The sequence below is a fragment of the Coptis chinensis genome, chromosome 4 (assembly GCF_015680905.1).
Source record: "Coptis chinensis isolate HL-2020 chromosome 4, ASM1568090v1, whole genome shotgun sequence".
Classification (NCBI taxonomy): domain Eukaryota; kingdom Viridiplantae; phylum Streptophyta; class Magnoliopsida; order Ranunculales; family Ranunculaceae; genus Coptis; species Coptis chinensis.
In genome coordinates, this window is record NC_141459.1 from 2916427 (window position 1) to 2940822 (window position 24396).

The window sequence follows — 24396 nt, forward strand, 5'->3', positions numbered from 1 at the left end:
AATAGGATAAAGATTAGTGGAGATAGGAAAGGTAAAGAGATAAATCTTCATCCCTATTTTTGGGGGTTTTGAAAAAAAATAAATAAATAAAAAAATAAAATTACACAGGAGTTGACACGGAGATTTTTAACAGAGAAAGGAAAGATTATGGGGATTGTTTTATGATGATTGTTATGAGGCGTTATTCGTTCTCAAGTTTTTATTCCTTCACGCCGCTCATAAACACAACAGAGGTGAGTAGATTTTTTTTTTTTTTTTATCTTTCACTGAACATAGATTTTTACTTATGTTTAAAAACGGTCAGATATATATATAAGGTTTCTGCTCAGTATTCTTCTACTAATTTATGCCCTATATGCTGTCGAATTTGAAATACATACTGTTGATTGATCGTATGGTCGAATATATGCATGGTTTAACTACTGTCCCTCTTACCATTTTCGAATTGTTATAAATTGTTAATGGAGATATACTGCCCCAAAAAATTTTTTATATTATATGAATTTCACAGGTTATTATACTATCTTTAGTTGTGTGAACTAAATTGTTTGGATGATCAAATGGGTTGTTGATTTATATCGGTTGGTTATTGGTTGTCGATTGAGCTGGGCGTTTTGAATTTTGGTGTGGTTGAACCGTTGAAGCTCTGTTAATGGAGTCGAACTAGATTTTGGGTAAGTGATGGGAATCAAGTTTTGATTATATTATAGTACGGGGTTTTATTAGTAACCCAAAACCGAACTGTTTCGGTGGTGTTTGGTGGTGTGTAGAGGTGTTGTTGAAGCTCCCAAGGTTTGTTAATGGCGTCAAAAGCAATTTTGGAGCAGTGAGGGATTTTAGTTTTGATTATACTAATAATAGGTTGGGTTTTTGAGGGAGAACAAAAACGAACCGTTTCATGGTGTTTGGTGGTCGCGTTGTGGTCGTTGATTTGGTGGAGATGAGCTGATGAGATGAGGAAGAAGAAGGAGACTACCTCCAGCGATTCTGTGTTTTTTTTTTGGGCTTGGGCGTGGGTCGAAATAAGATTTGTGGGTTTGAGTTGTTTTAAAAAATAGAACTTGTGGGCTTAAGTTTGTTTAGACTTTTGGGCTTGGGCTGGAGTAAAAGTCTTTTGTTTCTTTGGGCCGGTTTTAAGTTTTTGTGGGCTGGGTCTTTAATATTTTAAAGTGGGCTGGTTCTAATCTTGTTTAGTGGGTCAGTTCTATTCTTATGATTTGGATTTGTTTGTCTTTGAATGACTTGGCGTGCTTTAGATGTCTTAGCGCTGGTCTGATTTCGAGCTAAATTTTTATTTAGTTAGAATTTGAACTAGATTTTTATGAAAACATGAAAAAGTAAGATATGGAAGTCTTCTTTCTATTCCAATTGGCCTCATCGCATTCTGAGGCCCGTGGAATTAATTATGGCATCTGGAAGTTTGATTGACAGAAAACAGTGCGTCAGAAATCAGTTTTTGTGCACTGTGTTCAAACCTAGTTTTCAACACAAAAAGTCTCGATGCATTTGGACACCTGTGGAAAGTGTTGTGTCATTCAGAAGATAGTCCATCAGAAATCTAGTTTGCTGAAAATTAGGATTTTTACCAAGTTTGAACTATTTTTACTCCAAGATAGAATGACATTGGGACTTCGAGTTCTACATGAAAAAGTAAGTATACCTATCCTAGTTTTCAAATAATCAAGTGGGGTATCATTTGGATGGCTATAGGAAACGTTATTGTTTTGGCAAGTTAATTAGATAACCTACCATGTCTTTTTTTTTAGGGGAGCTCTTGTTAATTTTTCTTATTGTAATGAGATAAATGATTTTACTTAGACATACGAGTGTTTTGAATTTTGATTGCTTAATTTCACATTTGTGTTATATTCCAAGTACAATTGTTGCATATACACTAAATGTTAGTATAGATTTATGTTATATCACTGCATATGACATGTTACATTAAAGTTTGTGTTTAATATTATATATATTGGCACTGACGGACTTTGACTTTGACTATGTGGCTGATAAGAACTATGAAAGCTTGATTCCAATCTCGAAAGATTTGGATACGTAGGCAGATTTGAGTAAAAGTGCAGCCACTATATTATATATTAGTTATTAGTATTGTGATAACTATATGTGTACAAGGTTAGTACTTATTTGTGTACATGATTGTGGTTGTTTAAATTGTATTCAGGAGACATTTAACTAATGCGTTATTTCTAATTGAACCTTTTGATATCTATGATTTATATAATTGATAATGAGGGGAGTTTATTAGTTATTGTGTTTGGAATCTTTAGTAATGATTCTATTGTTTGAGACGATGTTTGTTTTGTAATAAAAATATTATAATAAATGAGAACTCTTGAGTGTTAAAATCCGATGTAAAAGTTTCCGGTGAAAATTTAATGTGTCGCACACATCTTTAAATCTCTCCACGCCTCTTTGATGAAAAGAAATATTTATGACTAATGATGTCATGTAAAAAGCCGCCTTAAAGTGGAACTAAGGCATTCGCCTTGCGGGTGGGCTGTATTCCTTGAGTGTACGGGAATGTAGGTATAAGTATTCCTTGAATGTGGTGGAAATGACCCAAGGTATTCATTGAATGTGCCATGAATGACCTGTTAGTGTTATGATGGGTATTCTTTGAATGTGGCGGGAAAACCCAAGGTATTCATTGAATGTGTCATGAATAACCTGATATTTTGTTATCCCCCAAAAAGGCTTTGTGTATGTGTATGGAAAGCCCAGAGATGGCTGTGACTCACAAGTTACGAGTTTACAAGATGAAAATATGTTTCTTGGAGGCGATATCCCCGCTTGGGACATATGTCTTGTAGTGGTGGTCTCGGTGTAAGTGAGGCACACGGATATGTGTGATTTGGAAAATGTGTGTAGTGCAAATCATGGAGTAGGAACTAAAGGTTGGGCTGTGTCTTTTAATAAATGAGTCAACGAGATAATTAATAAGCAAAGTAAAATATTGATTTTACGTGTGATGGAGTTATTGCATATGATGTATATGATTTCTTATGAGAAATGTTTATATGGTTTGTGTGAGTTGATACTCACGAAGGATGAATGTACTCCCTGGTTGTGACTTTTTTCTCGTTCTCATAAGTAGACAAGTGATATTAAAGTAAAACATTGATTTTACATGTGATTGAGTTATTGCATATGAATATTTATGTATTATCATGTACATGATTTCTTACAAGGAAATGTATACGTGATTTGTATGAGTTGATACTCACGAGGGATGAATGTACTCCCTAATTGTGATATAGTTCCTCGTTCTCATCAGTAGACGAGTGGTTTTTAAGAAAAATATTGGCTTTAAGTATGAGCGAGTTGTTAGATATGATTGGTGATATATTATGATATGATAAATATAATTTCTTATGAATGAATGTGAATATGGTTAGCGTGATATGATGGATATGGTGGTGTGATATGAATGTTAGTTAATATTTGTGATATATTATGATATGATGGATATGGTGGTGTGATATGAATGTTAATTAATATTGGTGATATATTATGATATAATGGATATGGTGGTGTGACATAAATGTTAATATTAGCGATATATTATGCCAGATTATATATACCCATGATGGTTGCAGTGAGAGTAAAATATATGTATACTATAAATGATTACGTTTGGAAAATCTAATTTTGTTTTGCAGGAGGGTAAGACTTATTAACTTTTTATGCAGAGACGTTGTTCTACCTTAAGACGACGTGTTGGCTTAAAGGTAAAGTGTATCAAACTCATATTTAAATAAGTTATCATATTTGTATGTAATAAGTTGAATGTAAGTGGAAATTATATTGTGAGTTATTTTGGAAAGTAAGCATGATGAATACTGTTATCTGAGATTTCTTGGAAATGTATATTGGGGGGTTGAAATTTTACTTGGGAAGAAACTGCATGCCGTTTTGAGAATGCGGAACTAACTTGTCTTCCAAATTGAAATGATATAATAGTATATTTCTTTATTCGAAAGATATGAACGTATTGCTATTCTATATTTAATCTTACTCATACCAGTAAATTCAATTTGCTGACCCATGTTTACTTTGCTTTGCAACTTGGGTGTGTTCTTGGAAACATAGATGGTGGAGTGCAGTAGATGAGGACACGTGACTTGGAGTTGCTCTTGGAGTCTTCTGGTTTAAGTTTTTCTAAAGTGTACGGTTTTGTTTTGAGACAGATGTAATAGAGTTGGTTAGTTTCTTTGTAGTTTAATAATGTGATGAAGAGTTGTTCCTTTTAGTTTTCTTTTTATTTCAGTTTTTTTTATATCGTGTTTGATAACAGGGTATTGGGTTTTGTTTCACCCTGGGTTTCCAGATAATTGAATATCATTGTTTTAAATATTGTATGGAAATTTTGGCTGTGACAATTACGGTGAATTCATAAATTTTTTAATACAACACATTTGTTAAGTTGGAATCAAATTCCATTCCAACAGATTTTAGGGATATTAACCCCCAATGGGAAATTAGGGTCCCTCCCCCCAATACACACAAAAAAAACACACGATCAACAATTAACCCTATATTCTATTCCAAAATATTCTAATCAGTTTTATAGCTTTACTCCCCACTTCTTTTATCTATAGTTTTACCCCCCAAGATCACGACATATCCTAGTCAACTGAGTTTGATCGTGATGTTTTTTGTCAAGACAAATGAAAAGATTCTAATGTCGTCCTTTTCCAGGTATAAAAGATCCTCCCATTAAACTACAACTAATTGCTTTGTACAAGGTAGGAGAAGACCTTTTCACATGTTGTATTGGACAAATTTCAAACACTTCCACCTTCCAATTTGGATTCCAAATGACGAATTTGGTAAAGGAGAATACCCCTTGGTTGGTGTTTAAACTAAATTGAGGTTAAAAAAATTAGGGTTTAGCTAAATTGAGGTTTAATTAGGGTTTGTTAGGTGTTTTTGTGTCTTTTAAGTTGGTGGTGGTGGAGTTGTGGTGGTGATAGTGGTGTATGGCTTGGAGAAGATGATGCTATAATGAGGGTAATTATGTAATTTCATAATCTTAAAGGTGTGGATGTCATTTGATAAGGATTGGTGGTAGCCGTCAGATAGAGTTCACAAGATCATGACACGTGCCCTAGATGGTTTGAATTCTAATTTTGTCTTTACCAAAGTCACGGGATATTTATCTAATTATACCTAGAAAAGGGCATTAGAGTTCACAACATCATGACACGTGTCCTAGATAGTTTGAATTCCAATTTTGTCTTTGCCAAAGTCACGGGGGTATGTGATTATACCTAGAAAAGGACATTAGAGTCTTTTCATTTGTCTTGGCCAAAAACATCCCGGTCAAACATAATTGAATAGGAAGTGCGGTGGTTTTTTTTGGAGGGGGTTAAAGCTAGAAAACTGTTTATGTAATTATACCTAGAAAAATGCATTATAGTCTTTTCATTTGTGACCAAAAACATCGGTCAAACTCAGTTGACTACTTCTGAAATGGTAATCGCAATAGAGAAATGGTAAACAAGAGTCTGAGGTTCCTTTTTGTCCATCTCTGCCTGAGCCTAGCATCCCTGGAAACCCAAAACTTCATCTAATTGCTGTGAAGTTACCATGCCAAAGGTTAGCAAATTGGTCGAGAGATATATCTCGCTTGCACTTGCAACTTGCAGCAGCAAGGATTAGTGCTTCAAGAAAAAGCTACCAAACGATGCACGTACTATTTGTGAGTGAATGTTTTCCAATTCCAAACCTCTTCCGTTGCAAGGATCTTGTAATACATGAAGGGAATGTCTAGCTATACAAGCCCAAATTAAATATTTTGAGGGAAAAGCTTCGGCTCCCTTGTTGGATCATGTGAACTTGCAGTACCATTCAAGGCCAAAGGTCTGTCGCTAACCTCGCACTCATTTCCAATTCTCTATTTGTTCTTTATAATTGCTATAATGGAACCATTCCAAGAACTATACAGGGTTCAGAAACCTTCGAGAAGTATATGCGTACTTGAAAAAAAAGTTCTTGCATGGTGTGTTTAGTTAAGCTCATGAGTTTATTTCATTATTTTCAATAGATGTTGGTGATCCCAGTGGCCAAATCCTTTTGATATGTACTATATTATCAAAAAAGAAACTAGGGAAATTTTCCTGTGTCAATATCAGACGTTGAATTTCTTCATAGACAACTCACTTATGATACTTAAATTTGTCATTTGATCGTGTCTGGAAACAGATCGAGCTTATTCTGGAACAGTGCACCGCGAAGCATACGCAACTATCTTGCATTCCGCCCATGTATATGTATGTGGTGCAATTGCTGCAGCCCAGAGTATCCGCATGGTTGGCTCCACGAGGGACCTTGTGGTACTTGTTGATGAGACAATCAGTGCATATCACAGGGCAGGTCTTGAGGCAGCTGGATGGAAAATCCGGATCATCAAGAGGATCAGGAATCCGAAAGCTGAACCAGAAGCGTACAACGAATGGAATTACAGCAAGTTCCGTCTCTGGCAGCTAGCAGACTATGACAAGATCATATTCATCGATGCGGACTTACTCATTCTCAGAAACATTGATTTCTTGTTTGCAATGCCAGAAATATCTGCAACTGGAAATAATGCAACCCTTTTCAATTCTGGTGTCATGGTGATTGAACCATCTAACTGTACATTCCAGCTGCTGATGGAACATATAAATGAGATTGAGTCCTACAATGGAGGAGACCAAGGTTATCTGAATGAAATCTTTACATGGTGGCATCGCATACCAAAGCACATGAACTTCCTGAAGCACTTCTGGATAGGAGATGAAGAGGAAAAGAAAGCTATGAAAACTCGTCTCTTTGGCTCTGAGCCTCCGGTTCTTTATGTCCTACATTATCTTGGTTTGAAGCCGTGGCTATGCTTCCGATATTATGACTGCAATTGGAACGTGGATATTCTAAGAGAGTTTGCTAGTGATGTTGCGCGCAAGCGATGGTGGAAGGTACACGATGCAATGCCAGAGCACTTGCAGAAGTTCTGCCTGATAAGAACCAAGCAGAAAGCTGGATTGGAGTGGAATCGAAGACAAGCAGAGAAGGCAAATTATACGGATGGGCATTGGAGGATAACGATAAAGGATAAACGTTTAAAGACATGTTCGGAAGAACTCTGCAACTGGAAGAGCATGTTATCTCATTGGGGTGAGACAAACTGGACAGACGATGATACATTCGTACCAACTAATCCTGTTATCGCTAGTAAACCCCTCTCAAACTTGTAACTCTAAATTTTGTTTCTGCATATATAACCCCAAGTGCCCCCGGTAAAAACCAAGTTTACCATGTGGTCTAGAGTACCCATGGTATCAGATTATGCTACCAGGGCTGTTTCATTAATTGACCATGTAGGGAAATAGGGGAATTAGGGAAAATGCCGATACTCATACATACAAAAGGCAACATCTCCTAATAGCGTTTCATCTGTAGTTTTTTTGTAAATCATTATTTTGTAAATGAACCCAGTCCTTATTGATGGTTGAACTCAATCGGCACAGCTTGATTTGGTTTGCTTCAGTTTTAGTCTTGTAGGGAGAGTGTCGTAGGTTGCATCTAAGCCTCAACTTTTTCTAGCTTTCAGTGACTCAAACTCGTACATATTCAACCTGGTCACCTGGAACTTGGTTTGATGTGCCTTGGCAACTTATTCCTTCATGATCGGGCCAATACGCGCAAGAAAGATGATGGAATGTTCCTATCTATTGACTTGATGTCTAAACTCTAGTCCTCTTATGGCTCCATAGACCATGATAGAGTAGATCCAGTTGACTGTGCTTTATTGCTGTTTTAATTAGGTTCGCCAAATCAACTTGGTGAGTAAAAAACTAACAGCCAGGCGGACAAATAAATTCTAAAAATAATAATACAGGGACAAAATATTATATTGTCTAAATGCAAGTTAAAATGATGGAAAATCAGAATTTCCTGCTCAGCTGGCCAGCATTATACTGGTTTTGGTGAACGAAGCTGTGCCCAACTATCATTTCCACAACCCGCCAAATGCTTCACATATATGAAGCTCCGGCATGTATGAGTTGATCTATCCTAAAATGTATGTGATGGTTACTAGTTGCAAGTTCAGACCACTTCCATCTACCCTTTGGTCCGTGTTTCCAATCGTGGAATTAGGCATCTTCAGTTGCATTGCACACACACATGAATCTTATCAAATCACATGCATGTATTACCAAAGTTAGCATGTTAACAATTTAAATATCTTCTCTAGAAATAGCAAATAATATGAATAATTATGAAGCAAGAGTAAACCAATCCGATTCCTGAATGAGGATATATATCTTTAATGACTTAGTACGTACTGACACTCAATTAATCTTTTGTACAATGAATTAATGAAATGGCTATAGATGTTCAACAATAATGACCAACGAAGGCAACCATATATCAAATAACATGATGGGATGATCCAATTTTAGGCCTCTATCAGGGAATATTTGACTAACTCAAATGTAGTTTGACAAAAACGCAACAGGTTGTTTCCCTGCAGAGCTATATGATTTATTTTGATCACACGTCTTTGAGCCACTCCATTCGCTTGGAGTCAGTCTTAGATGGGCACTAAAAACCCACTATTTTTTCAAGTTGAGGCTCCTACGAATTTGAAATTTCAAACGTGTATGCATTATTTTAGGGTCTAAGTTTCTCTGATAGGATGCACTCAAATATATATATTTTTTTTCAAGGGAAGGTCGTAACAAACCATTTATTACGTACAAATCCAAAACGTACGGTAATGGACATTCTCATATGAGCAGAAATATTCCTTGGGTTTGCTGATCATAAATGCATAATGAATCTACTTGTTTGTTTTTCTATTTACAGACTTTGTTTACTTTAACATAATATTCAGTTGAGAATATGGTCTGAAAATATGAAATTAACTTAAGGAGAAAAAAAATAAAAACAAACAAACAAAACTTACAGCCTATATATCCAAAATGGGATGCACAAACCAAGCTGGTAGCTAGTGATGATGACACTCACTATTTCACTAATACTAATGACTAATAATTATATATCTATATCTTTAATGATGATATGACGATAGCAATATATCACAAGAAATGGTTTATGGTTTAAGGCCTATATAAGGTCGCATCCTTCCATCAGGATTTTATATTCATCTGCATTTGTTAATCATCAACTATCTGCTGCAATGGCAACCAAAGTTCCTGTTTTTATTGTGTTACTAGTTGTCTCTTCAATGTTTGTTATTTCCATTGCTAAGCCAAAGAAGCCACCACCTCAACTTAGATCACCACCACCCCCTCCTCAACTTAGATCACCACCACCCCCTCCTCAACTTAGACCACCACCGCCACCCCCTCGTGCTTCAACTAGACCGATATTCTCGATCTACATACTGGCTTTGGAATGGCCAGTGTCCGTTGTTCTGACAGAAAACAAACTTAACACCGATGTCACTAAGCTGCCTCTAAAATTTACCATACATGGCCTTTGGCCACAAATAGAAGTTGAAAATGTTAAGGCAAAGGCAGAAGAATTCGATGTAACTAAGGTAACTCGTGTTTTTTTCTGCATGATATCCTAACCGTTTAAAACAGGAAAATATAGCTAGATCAAACGCTAGATTGAAAGACACGTGGAAACTAAGAGTATGGGGACAACGAGTACCATTGACTAATTTCCTTTAGTTGACTTTTGTAATAACATTCTTTTTCCCCACGATTAAATTTATCTAACAGAGGACAAGTTCAGTTCTCTCCTCTTGTCCTTAACTTTTTTAATCATCTATATGTCAACTATCAAGTAATGCTTGCTTTCTCATCATCTGCTTTGATTTTCTCTTCGCAGCTCACAAGCATAAAAGACAAATTGGTGGAGAATTGGATTACTGTAGAAAATAGTGATTCTGGAACATGGGAACGTAGGCATGAAGAGTTTTGGAGGAGCGAATGGAATAAGCATGGGAAAGATTCAAGCCTTGGACTATTAGAGTACTTTACCCTGGCTCTAGATCTACATCAGGCTGTGCAAAATTTCTACACCCTCAAAGACCTAAAGGGTGATTATCCACCTGGAGCTTTGATAGACGTCGCTGCGTTCAAAAACGAGTTTGCTTCATTTGGAATGCCCAAACAAGAGTGTGCCCAGAGTCTTGGTCGGAATCCGTTTAACGTACTGAAAGAACTGCGATTTAAAGTCTCTTCTGAGTCACGAATTTTCCTAAACAATACCATCCCTGATCAAAATTGCAAAATAGGTGAAACTTCGTTGCCTGGAAACAAAAAAAGGTTGCCGAGAAACATGCCGTGAATCGTAGCTGTTATACCACACGTTATTAATTGCGTTTGGTTAAGTATTATTACTAGTGTACTGTACTTCTTACAGATGCTTGTTACTTGGTTATGATGCATGTAACCATGTTTTCTGATATATCTCTAAATAAAATCCATGTTGTGAGGTGTTTTATTTATAAATATATTGTTTTCTTTCTTTTCAAATGAAGATAGAAGCCACATCAGTGATTCATGGTTGCCACCGCCCCTCGGGGCAAACTTTAGTCACATGGATGGTTTTGAGTCTTTGATTAGGCATATATTTTGAGAATGGCAAGGTTTAACAACCTTCATAAAAATATGAACAATTTCTAAAACAACATCGGATGTAAAACTATTGTGATGCATTGAGTTGGAGGCTTGGAGCATATATAAAAAAAAAAAATCCTATCTAGTATCGAAATTGCTAGACACAGTCCTGGAGTTTCACACACACTATAACTCACCACGCGCATATATTCAATTCTCAAAGGCCATATATTCCAGTTAATCAATTTTGATAAATCTAAAATCCTTTTAGTCCTATAACTCACCACGCACATTATCAGCATATCCTTAAAGTTGATATATCGTCAGTTCGTTACTGACAGAGAGAACTATCTAGGGCCACATATATCCTTTTCTCAAGATTAAAATTTAAAGGAACCAAGTTTACAGTTTCATCCGTAATGAAATTAATGCTTAAGGCTAGCAGCTAAGCAGCATATATGGATATATGGAAATGTACGTAGAATTATTCATTCTTAATTAAGTGGGGAGATCATATCAACAAGTCTAAAAGATTGATACTCAGAATGACTACCTATGTTTTCTTGCCTGTGGTCCTACAATGTCTCTAGTCCTCTACCAAAAGAATGCTACATCTTAAATCTGTATAATGTTCAACTAGGATTTACAGATATCAAGATATGGCTTTGTTCTTGCAGTTCCTAGTGTTAAATATCATAGCAGCACAGCAGCACTGGAAGGAAAATAAAATGGTTAGACATCCAATAGGCTAACTATGAACAAAATCCAACAGGACATATATACTACCAAATAGCGACTCCTTAAAGCACGATATATATGATTGATGTAATGCTATGATGATATCTTTGTCGATATTTGACACTGATGCCATCATACATGGTTTACCGCATAATATTCTAGCTGTCAGTACCCTCTACTCTCAACCACTCGTGGCAGATCACATGTCCAGACTACAAGCAGGTTGTGCATACAACCTAAGGTCAGGTCGTCCAAACAACTTAGGAAACATAACCGATGCAAGCTAGTGATCAACAACATCATTAATGAGAGATCATTACTTCGTAACGGAAAGAGTAAAAACAATCATCAAGACAGCGCAAAAGGGAGATCTACGCCTATAAAAAGAGACGTCTTCTCCATTCTCAGGAGAAACCAATTCTTCATCTTCTCAATCATCTATCTCCATCTCTCATTCAATCAACCAATCAAAAGCTTGAACTACGTCCGACTTGATTCGAGTTCACTAAATAACTCGATACGACGTAGACAACTCAACATAACCGAGTTCAGTCGAACAAATACTACCTCTACATTGGTGCCGTCTGTGGGGAGAACTTCTTGAGAGAACTACACTTTTCACTTGTTCTTCTCAAGCCCATGAAACATGGACAAAAGCCACGGTTGCATTTCACTTGAGCATCAATCACGGTGGAACTCGGTTAGGATCCAACTAGCACGTCATTAAAGTTTCCATGACGCTGGTGTGGATTATCAATGGCAGCAAGCGAAAAGTCAGCGTTCTAAGAGATAAGTCTATATTCAGTTATCCTTCATTTATATATACTAATCTTTAATATTTGGATCAGTTTGGATAATATGTGCACACTTCTATTGTAGGGGGAATTTCCCGTCACTGAACAGATGACACGTGTATGAGAAATAACCTAAGACTATAGATGTCCAGAATGAGACGAGGACCATTGGATCAGTTTTGTGAATAAGTGATCTCGTACTTAGCATGAGTATTTAGTTGACATGTGTCAAGCACATGATTGACCACCTTCAAACATAACAGTTACCTCAATCGTTAAGAACTGATATAGACAGTTCCTGAACAGAAGGAAACTGAAGATGGCGATATTTGATGATAAGGAAGAAATTGTGATGACATACCTTAAGAGCTACCTTTTAGATATAATCTTTCCATACACGATGGGACATTATGATAGATCAACAAGGAAACTTACCTCTCATAAGATATGGTCTAGATTCAGACTTCCATAAAAAGAGGAATCCTAATAGGAAGGCAGAGTCCAAAAATGGAAGAGAACTCACAAGCCGTGAGGACAGCCCTAACTCTAGGACTCTCGTAGCCCTTCCTATATAAACCATAGGGATTCTCTCTTAGGAATGACACAAAATAGGGTTTGATTCTCTTTAAGAACAAAGAAGATACGCGTAGGCAGCCGTTAGACGATTCAACTCTGAACTCACCATCATCTTATCCCTTCTCTATTCAGTAGAGGCTTCACAAGGCACAGAGGAAGATCAGGGGATACTCAGAATTTCCCCTACATCTTTTGGCGTCGTCTGTGGGAAAGCAGGTAAATGTTCATTTTAAACGATTGATTTAGTCTAAAAACTCTTGCTGTTGTGATGGCAGGAGCAAATAAAACAAAGGGTGGCGATACCACGCACAACGTTGCCATCAGAGAAGAAGAACACGAGATGCCTGAGGAGGTGAGAATGTCAGTCACCAAGATGCAAATGATCCCCCCCAAGGAACTGTGACCAGCCCCGATGGACCAATTGTTCCCAGAGCAGATCCCAGAAATAACGCTTAGGAGGAACGTCAAAATAGTGAGAATGTTGTCCTCACCAACCCAGAGTCTGTTCAGGCGAGTCATGCTCTGGAACAACAAAGAAGCAACCTTGAGAGAGAATTACAGCTGCTAAGGCACTTATATCAGTCTAACACAGGGAATGGGCCACTCATCGATCTCGATGATGACGACCTTCCGGAAGGTGGTCGTGCTAGGAACCCAAGGCGTGGGGATCCAGTACGACGCGAGCCATCTGAGTCAGAATACAGCAACTCAGATGAGGACTAGTCAAGAATAACCTCAGAAACGGAGTCCACTGACCAAGATCGTGATGTCGACCCTCGACACCGTAAAAGAACTTAGAACAGGAAACTTTATACCAAAGAAAGTGCATGGGAAACTGAGAAGAATGACCAGATCCGTCAGATGCATCGGATGACAGACAAGGAGAGAAAAATGATGGAGAGGCATTGAGATCCTACATGCAATGGTTCATGGAAATCTCAATCCAAATAGAGTCTTGTGATGAACAGACTGCTATAATAGCTTACAAACAATGGTTAGATTAAAACAACACCTTATTCAGATCTCTCTTTAGGAAACCACCCCGCAATTTAGAAGAACTCCTTGACAGGGTTGAAACTCATGCGGGGTGGGAAGAGGATGTCCTGAACAAACGTCAGGAAACGAAGAAGACTAGTCGAACAGTTCCTGGGGTTCCTCGAGAAGGGAATGGAAATTTTTCCTCTCAAAAATCTAAGAGAGACCGTAATCGTGGTCACCAAAGGGCCGAATCCTCATCAGAGGGACGAATGCCCAGAGGGCAATACCAAAATGTAGCCAGTAGTGTAGATGGAAAGCCACAGAATAAGCCACGTGTGGAGGGAGCTGAATAAGATATAAGGATTAGAGTACGTGGCAGTGGGCATACGTCACAGATCTATGCTATACGTCAGAGTATAGCAAAGGCATTGGTTGCTTTTTATCAGAAGTATGTTGATGAACAACAGAAGAAAGAGATTAAGCACATTTTGGTTAGGTATGATAGGATTTTACTTGTTGCTGATCCTAGGATGTTAAAAGGCTCGGCCTTTTAATTGGATTGGATGTGACTTTCATCCAATCCCAACATATCAAGAATACGATGCCCTCCGCAAAATACAAAAGGTGATCCAAATGTTACCACTGGTAGTAGAGTAGAGGGCTTCACAATCCCCCTCGACAAGAGCATCAAGTTGACTAAAAGGGAGACACTCCCGCCTAAGAAATGTCCAGTGAAATGAAGTTTTGCTCGCTCTCCATATTTTTTCAAATGATTTAGAATTTCTAGCATAAATTGCTCATATATCCCCTTACATATATCCCCTCTCTCATCACCATGTTCTGAAGAAGACGACTTCTAATGGCTATTTAATTTCGACCGTTCGATCAAATCTCAGATCTAACCGTTATTTTGATGATATTTGAAAAGTCTTGAGATAAACATGTGCAAGGGTGTCTTAGGCATTACACAAAAGCTATTTTTGGGCCCAACGGCCGAGTCACGGAAAACACAAAGTCAACTCAGTCAACCGTTAATTTTGGCTCAATGTCTAATAAACAATCAAACGCAAATTATCCAATTATAATTGGGCCCAAAAGCTAAATAACCCAAATATATATCATGTCTTCATCAAATTTGTTACCAAGGAAGAAAACATCAGGCACAAACTCTACCTTTCTGTTATAATATTTCTTTCTGCTATATCCGCTCTGTTGATTAATTTGACAAGTGCATGTATTTGCAGCACTTGTCCCGCTACTGAATTTATTTGATGTTCAGAAAACAATTTGTCGGATGCTGATCTTCGGAATGAAGATTTATTTTCTGTAGCAAATATAACAAAGGTACCTTTGACTAATTTAGCATCAAGTCTGTAATATTTTTCAGGCTATATACCATGTCTATTTTCTAGCTGCTTTGTTTTTCTTTTTTTATTTCTGTGTAGTTTAGATTTTCATAGCTCGTCAGTGATGATACAGGAATCTACGATTCATCCTTTAGTGGTTGTGTTCATTATTTCTAGTGGTTGTTCACTTACAAATTTGGTTTTATGGCGTAGTTGAGGAAATGAGCTGAAGCTGAAGAAGTTTTGCGGACATGAACCGCAGAGGGCAGGGCAGTGGCTTACAGCTTAACCTGTTCACATCTAATCAACTGGTAAACTAGTATTCATTTCCAAAGGTTCAAATCAATTTTCTCGAGATACCTTACTCTTGGAACAAAAAGGAGATGCAACCTTGTTCATGCCCTTTGGTTGGACACTTCAGAGCTTCTAACATTCTTTTCAGTTTGATTGAGCAGACAAGCAATTTAATGCATTCCCAAACCAAAGACTCCAGCACAATTTTTGACAAAATTGGATTCCTTGATCTTCATGTAGTTGGACAAATTTATTTTTAATGCCTAATCTATATTGAACTAATCTATATATGACAAAATTGGATTCCTTGATCTTCATGTACTAACACTTACTAAACTAATCTATATTTCTCGCCCTAATTTTTGTTCTATTTAACATTGTGGTTTTATTGTTTGCGATTAACCATTCATGTCTCTTGTGTAGTTATGGGACCTGGTCATCCTTGACGTCCATATGCTAGTGAGCAGCCTCAATCCAATCAAGGGTGGTTCTTGTATGGGCGATAAACTCATTCTTTTAATTTGTTTTACTTTTTTATTACATACAAATACCTTAATTACCTTCCTTCCGACTGTTTTTGTGTGTTCTAAATAGCTTCTGCAGCCAATCGTAAAAGGATTAGAGGAAGGACAAAACATAAATATCTTACAAAACACATAAAGCGGGGTGGCGGGAAACCAAGAAAAGAGATTTTTCCTAAAAACGAGGCTTATAGGCGATTGGAGTCAAGAATGGATTAATGAGTTTGGCATCATTTCTAAGTATTACATTCCCCCTTTTGCCCATAAGTGGAAGGATGTGGATGGTGATAGATGCAAGAACACTTCTTCATGAAAAAAGTTTTGGTAAATGAGTAATGCAACTCTAGGACTACTCACATATCTTGGACTATTTAAACTTAACCCTTTTCGGCTGAGTTAAAACTATTCACCATCTCCATTACCCAAACCATAATACAACACCATTACTCAAATATTACATATTATTCTACACCATTACCAGATCCGAAATGGATCTCAATATCCCAAAACTGGGCATTACATTCACAATGCAAAAATGGGTCCGGTTTGAGGGAATGGGTTTGGGGTAAGGGTGATAATTTGGCCCTTAGGCTCTCAACCCTCCCCGACCCGGCCTTCAAAATTGCATATTCAAGCCCTCAAAAGTTGGCAGCCCTCACAAATTTGAGGGGTGGGCCAACCCAACCCTCATGTCTATAAGGGGCGGGCTAGGGCCTAGGTTTTGAAGCATGAGCCCGGCCCTCATTAAGCCCTCACCAACCCTCGTACATTTTCTTGTTATTTTACATTATATTTATATATTATACTTTAATTATCTAAGTTGTATAAAAAAAATCACTAAATTAATTTTCAATAGAGGATATATTATAACATAATATATATGTTTTATGTAATTGATTGAATGATAGGTATATAAGTCATACATAAAAGCAAATCCAACCTAACAACATAGTTAAGTATGAAAAATGTAGATGTTTTAATAGTATCATCTCTTCCACCATCTCTATCTCTTTTTTTCTAAAAGCATACGAATTAGTTTGTATACTTAGTTAAATTTGATATATATATATATATATATATATATATATATATATATATATATATATATATATATATATAATCAAAGTATGATAAAAATATATAAAAAATCACCAAAAAAATTAAGTAAACTAGTAATGTATAATTTGACCCTGCCCTCATTTGGCCCTAAAAAACGAGGGTCGAGAGGTGGGTTAAGGGCTTGAGTTTTCATGTCATAACCGTACTAGACCTGGCCCTTAATACAAAATAGGAGCGGGCTGACCCGGCCCTCAATCATGAGGGTTTTTATGATTTGAGGGTCCGGCTAGCCCGGCCCGACCCTTTTAACACCCCTAGTTTGGGGAGAGAGAGAGAGTGGGTAGTTTATTAGTTGAGAGAGAGAGAAAAAGAAGGAACTAGAAAATAGAAGAGACAAAAAAGAGTTTAGTGAGTTAGAGGGACCGAGTAATGGCAAGTTTGGAGTGTAGAAGTATAACAACTTTTGTCATAAACTGAAGGGCTTTTTTTACTTAACCCCCCAAAAGTATACCCCCTTTTGAGATAATCCCCCATTTTGGAAATTATTACTGATTGCCCTCCACTCTGTCAATATTTTGTGTAACAGACGTGGGTATTTTGTATATTGATAATTTTGCCCCTATATCAAATTTGTTAAAACCCCCCATTTTTAACATATGTTTTGTCTTTGTAAAAACCCACTCTATACTTTTCTAGTCACAACTTCTTAGCAGTGCAGGGATCAGCATCTCACCAATTACCACAACATCGACACCACCTCCAGTCCCAGTCACCACAACAATTCACATACAAGTACACAACACCGCCGTCGTACACCACCAACAATCGCTACCACCAATTACAACAATCTCTACAACACAGATGGCATAACACCACCACACATAATCTCCACGCAATCACCGCACAATCAATTTAAAATCTCCACACCTTCAACACCATTTGCTTCAGTCATCAACAGATCAGCAATCACCATCATCACCCAATACTCTGCACCAGTCACGGTCTTCACCACACAGTCCACCTTCGGCACCATCTCTCAACATCGAACCTGACTGCACTACACCAGTCAGCACAACCATGCCATCATCTCCACTGTCTTCGATCACTACAACAAACCAGTCACCACCACCTAATCAATTTACCACCAGTCATGACCTGTAACCAACACAGCAGCATCACCACACCAATCACCACAATACTTTCCTCAACAACACGAGAGAGAGAGAGAGAGAGAGAGTTAAATTTTGTCCGTGCAGAAGAAGAATTGATGAGGAGCAGAATTCCTCCCTGTGGGTTTTTCATTTCGACTCGTTATAATTTAATCATATTGCAAATTATTGTTTATTGGTGTTATATGATTGTTAGACATTATGATATATGTGTAGCGCAATTAAGTTATATTGGGTTCTGGGTGGGATGGAAGTTGAATTAGAGGGTTGTTGAATTTGATTGGTGAGAAAAATGAAAAGGTGATTAGAAAATGAGGCAAAAACAAAACATATGTTAAAAAAAACAGGGGGGGTTACAAATTTGAAATAGAGGCAAAATTGTAAATATACAAAATACTCACGTCTGTTACACAAAAAATTAACGGAGTGGGGGACAATAGTAATGATTTCCAAAATTGAGGGTTATCTCAAAAGGGGGTATACTTTTGGGGGGTTAAGTCAAACAAGCCCTAAACTTAACTTGTGTAAATAAAGTTTGGACAAATCACTAGCATCTTTATGACTAGGAAGAATACGCATTGCCTAGTGCAACTAATGAAATTCAGATATCCTTATATATATAAAAAAAAAATGAAATGCAAATATGCAGTTGAAATCACTCATGTCTATGCTTCGTAACCAATTTACCAATCTCTGCTGAATTTGAATTCATAAAACTGCTTAGTATATATGCTTGAATGGTGTAGTTTATTCATTGTATTACTTGAAGCAGAGTGAGCTTTGTCCATTCCTCCCATTCGATAATGTTTTCGTAGTACAATATCATTAAAAACACAATGGTACGGTAATGATATCATGTTTCAATAAAATACAATTAAAATCATAAATGGTATTAGACAATATGCACGACGATCGTGTGTGTGTGTGTTTTTTTTTATAAATAATACAGTCTAAAAATACAATTAATGCAATTAAATGCAATGTACTGGTACTAGCATAAGAAATTTGTGTAAGAGCATTCCCATTGCAAATCACTATGAGGGAAAATTGAGAGTTTTCACCTTTGAATACCAAAAAATGCAAGGATGACAAAGTCGGTGACTTGTAACTAAGCTACAACGAGAGTAGCGTTCGCTACTGAGATTTTCACTGAGTTGTCAGCTTCGGATAGAATGTTTTATTCCATCTTGTGTGTGTGTGTGTGTGTGTGTGTGTGTTTGTTTTTTTTTTTTTTTTTTTTCCGGAATAGAATGAAACATTCCATTCTGTCCCGCGTGTTTTTTCGATTTTTTTTTTAACTTCGGACGGGATGTTTCACTCCGTCCGACACATTTTTTTTTATTTTTACATTTAGACATAATCAAACATTCCGTCCGAGGTTTAAAGTCACAGCTGCATTCACCTCATCTGCATTGGGCAATCTTTTCTTGTTTTTCACCAGAAAGTAGCAAAGAGGGAAAATAGAGGAGAAATAGTCCTACGTGGAGGTGAAAAAAAATTGCTTGCATTGGGAATGCTCTAATGGGCGGAAATGTGCTGCCTACAATGCAATGGTGAGAACTAAGAGAAGCATCTAAAATAGTAGCATTAGTACTGTGATGGAAATTAATGTGCATTTTAATATCTATCCTAGCCTAAAAAAAAAAGCATTTGTAATAAAAACTTCTTGACATGATTGGTTTAGAATAAAAAAAAAAGATGGAAAAATATTAGAGGAGTTAAGTTGATGGATCCACAAACAGAAAGATATAAAGGGAAAAGGGAAAGAAATCACGGCAGATTGATTGGTTTCACAAGTGAAAATCATTTTGGTATATTGGATCCGAAACTAATAAGAAGAAAATGGAAAAATATGTAAAAGTATACTAAAATAGGATGTGGAAATTTGTTTCCTTCAATAATTTTACCAAGAAATGGGCCTCAGCCCCCTGGTTTAGATCTGGGTTCATATAAACCCTCTCTCTTTGGCCCATATCATAAAGCCTCCCTATTATCCATGTGTTATAACATAACCTCCCTATTTTTGAGATTGGGAAAGAAATCACGTATGTTTCTCATTTTATGATATTTTTCTCTTCCTCTTTTACCTTTTGAAGAAAAACCCTATTTGCATTCCTTGCCTTTCTCCTTCAACTTGTTTCGATTTCCTTGGATTCTCCTTCAATCAAGTTCGATGTCGTTAGATTTTGAGAAATTAGGTTTGGCAAAAAAGAAATTTTTTTCAACAATAAAGAAACATTGGGTTCACAAAGAAGAAACAATGAAGAATCAATCTCTTTCTCATTTCGATTGATTGTTAAGAATCTTTGTGTTTGTTTTATTGATTTTTCTTTTTTCTTCCTAATTTGAATAAATTGGGTTCCTGTGACTGTAAATTTGTTTTTACATAGAAATTAAGTATGCAAATTTATTTTTACATATTGATTTTTCTCAGTAGATCCCGTGACTCTATGTAAATATGACTATGCAAATTTAACTTTACATATGTAAATTGATTTTTACATACAAATGTCACTATACAAATTTAAATTTACATATATAAATTGATTTTTACATACCAATGTCATTATGCAAATTTAAATTTACATAAGAATTTTCAAATCTCAGATCTGGTTTTGAGTGGAAGAAAAAAAAAATCAAATCTTGATATTGCTTCTCAAATCTGATTTGCTTAGTTGGAGAACAACAAATTTCAGGAGAAATTGATTGAGAGAAAGAAAAGAATAATTTCGTATTTGAAAAAAACAAAATGAGAGAAAATGAGAAAGGAAAAAAGAAAAAGGGTAGTGGTGTCAGGGGTATTTTCGTCTGTTTTTGCTGATAATTTGGGGTTTTGAAAAGGAAAGAGGTTACGTGAGTTTGTTCGTATCCATACGGGGAGTTTTAATAGACCGGTTTTTTGGGCAGGGAGATTAAACCCAGAACCTGATAATTTTAGGGTCATTTGCATTTTGGTCCTACTATTAATAGCGAAATTAGGGTTTGGTCCACAATTAATCGTTTATTGTAGTTTGGTCCCAAATTGACAGAGCTTTGCCATTACAATTAACTGATTGTGAATGTAGCAAATGGTCGAAAGTGGGCACATGGTAGCATTTTTGAAAATGGTAATTTTACCCTGCGCATGTTAGCCACGTGATTTCTTATTTTTGTTTACATCATCATACATCATCAAATTAGCTTGGCCAAATCACAAAATACATCCAAGGATCCCAATCCACTAGCTGTTGGTACTAGTCTCCTACATCACCTATATAAGGCCTTCTTACACCAGCCACATCTTGTTTGCAAACACCTCCCCACAAGTAAACTACCTATTTATCCTCTTCAAATAGTCAAACTAAGATGGGTGGAAGTTCAGTTGTAGTCTTCTCTCCACCAAAGGTAAGTTTTGAAACCTTTCTCGAAGGTTTTAAATTTCATTAATGGTGGATTTGAAGGACCAAACACTAAAATAGGCATATACAGGCAGTACCAAAGCCTAATTAGACCAAATATTATACTAACTATTCACTAATATATATACTTTCTTGCAGGTCTTCCAGTTTTGCAAAGAAGAAGGGCATTATGCTTCAACATGCTCTTACATAGGTGTTCACTGCCCTAAAGCATACTGTTGTGGTTTTATACGTGTGGTTATCGAGTACAATGAGACTAGAACCCTAGAGAAAAAATTTCTTAGGTGCTCAAGGAATGGTTGTGGTGCTGTGTAGGAGATTTACTCAAACAAAGAGATGATTGCACTAGTTGTCAACTATGCAAGGAAGAATCTTCTATCTGCAAGGGTTGTCTCCTATGTGAACAATGTCATCTACCTACTAATGTAGATGGTGTGACCTAACTGTGATTGTGTGATTGTGTGAGAGTACTGTGAGAGAGTGTGAGAGACAGAGAGGATGTAATCAGTACTCTATATGAATAAACATAAATCTTCATTCATTCATTCATAACAAAATAGACATACCAGTCATAACAAAACTTTAACAGTCATAACAAAACTTTAAAAAACATGTTTAGTCTTCATTCATTCATTCAAACAGAGCCAGTACAGATGCTTAAGCTAGTTTGTAAACAAGCAACAAAACAAAATACCACCAAAATGCTAGAAATGTGCAAGTACATCATACATAGTACATAACCAAACCATTACCAAGTATCTCAAAACAAGCAAAATAGACATAACATAATACATCAGTGTCTAAACACACACACCAACAGAACCATACCTACTAAGGCTGAGATTGAGTTAAACACTCACTGAGAGTAGGTGTAAGATTTGAGGGTCCTGGTGTGGAGGCTGTTTCTGGCTCTTCTTCATCAATCCCAATCCACCAACCCACTCCTCTACCAGTGGCTCTGCCTCTGCCTCCTCTACCACCTCTCCTACCAGCTGAACCACCTCTACCACCACCTTTAAAGACCACATTCTGTTGCACATTATCAACTTGAGTTTCATTTGGTGGTTGGTCCACATTGACATTCTGACTTCCACCTCCTCTACCACCTTTCCTACCAATTGAACCACCTCTAAGGATCTCATTGTACACATTATGTTGCACATTATCAACCTGAGTTTCATTTGGTGGTTGGTCCACATTGACATTCTGATTTCCACCTCTCCTACCACCCCTCCTACCACCTCTTCTGCCACCTCTAGTTGCTCTAGGTATATCATCAACATTGTGAACTTGAGTGTCTTCTTGTTGTTTACTGCACATCAACAATAGGCTCCACATTTTCACCTTCAGCCTCCACCCCACCTTCAATTTCATTGCAGTCACTTGTATTCTTTTGTTTCTTTCCATTTTGCCCACTTTTACCATGAGGACATGTCATACTATTATGCCCTGGTTCCTTACATTTTCTGCATTTTCTCTTGCTAGTTGCTCTCTCTTCATCATAACCTCTTATCCTTTGTTTTCTAGGTCTTCCAGCCTTCCTTTCAATACTTGGAGGTAGGACTTCATCACCAGGCATAACCTATAAGTATATAACTATATTTTATAATAAATTACAAGTAGACTTAATTATAGATGAGATTTTACCTTGCCCCATTCATCTACATTGTCAAAGGGAAATATCCAACCAGCATAAGTTGCCCTAAATGCATTAACATGTTAATATGGGCTGCAATACCTGCATATCCTAAAAGTCATTAGTATACAACTTTATGATAACTAAAATGGACAAATGAAAATATGAAATGACACTAACCTTGCCCAACTTTCTTTGGAGGGTCTAAATTGCTTGATAACAGATATAGCATGAACACAAGGTACCCCAGTCATTTGACAAACAATGCAGGTACATGTTTTGTCAACCAAGTCAATTATAAACTTCTTATCACTCTTAATGTTAATGGCACAATATGCAGTGTCTGACACACCATGGGTCTTGTACCTAGGAGACTTCCTCTCTAGCTTTTTAATGACAAGAACAATAGCTGGAATCAAATCATTATCATCCATCTCCATAGAAAGCAGCCTTCTATCATGCAATAACCCCATCACTACTAAACTGTACTTGTCCACAAAATTAATGAGGGGTTTATCCCTAATCTTTAGAATCCATGCATTAAAGGACTCACTAAAGTTGTTGGTTATAGCATCACATTTTGATGTGAGGTCAAAATGTGATCTAGCCCAAGTACTCTTGGCTTCTCTTTCTAACCACACCTTTGCATCAACTTCATCCTCCTCCAACTGATCCATAAACATTTCATGTTCCACTACTTTATATGACTTTGCTGCACCCCAACTCAAACTTTCCAAATAGTTACCATTAAAAATTTGCTTGAAATTCTTATACATATGTATAAAACAATACCTAAACCAAACATTCAAAGTGCAATACACAAAATTAATACTTGTAATGTAATTTAGCAGTTCAAGAGCAATTTAAAACATATAAACACATATGATATACCTGTGATTAGACTCAGGAAAGTTGACATGAACAGCATCTATTAGTCCTTTCTGCTTGTCTGAGATAAATGTCAACTTCTCTGCATGCTTGTTCACATGTGGTCTCAGATTGAGTAAAAATTTATTCCATGTGAACTTATCTTCACCCTTGCATATGTAGATAGCAAGGGGAAAGAGCTCATTCATTGCATCTAGACCAATTGCAATCAACACACAACCTCCATACTTGCCTTTGAGAAATGTACCATCCAGACCAATGATAGGTCTACATCCATTAACAAAGCCATCCAATTATGCCTTATATGCCAGAAAAAATCCAACAAACTCACCTGTTTCCCCATGTCTATACCACTTTGCAATTGATCCTTCATTCCTATGCAGTATTTGTGTTTTCAGTAC

General features: G+C 36.8%; 2 protein-coding genes and 1 long non-coding RNA gene across 3 annotated transcripts; all 3 read left to right on the top strand.

The window, feature by feature from the left end:
• The first annotated feature begins 86 nt into the window (after positions 1–86).
• On the top strand, positions 87–4394 carry LOC147501210 (uncharacterized). The gene is made up of 3 exons (XR_015219787.1): positions 87–233; positions 3681–3749; positions 4111–4394. It is a non-coding gene; the product is annotated as an uncharacterized LOC147501210 (long non-coding RNA).
• Positions 4395–4838: 444 nt separating this feature from the next.
• LOC147501211 (UDP-glucuronate:xylan alpha-glucuronosyltransferase 1-like) lies at positions 4839–7520 on the top strand. Its single transcript, XM_086603761.1, is given in 5 exon segments — positions 4839–4870; positions 4965–5031; positions 5510–5842; positions 5844–5883; positions 6226–7520. Coding segments are annotated over 5 exon segments (1503 nt in total). The 3' UTR covers positions 7257–7520.
• A 1651-nt stretch (positions 7521–9171) lies between these two features.
• Positions 9172–10490, top strand: LOC147501212 (ribonuclease S-2-like). Its single transcript, XM_086603779.1, has 2 exons — positions 9172–9568; positions 9865–10490. Exons 1-2 carry the CDS (start codon positions 9206–9208, stop codon positions 10324–10326), a joined length of 825 nt encoding a protein of 274 aa, XP_086459905.1. The 5' UTR covers positions 9172–9205; the 3' UTR covers positions 10327–10490.
• The last annotated feature ends 13906 nt before the right edge of the window (positions 10491–24396 follow it).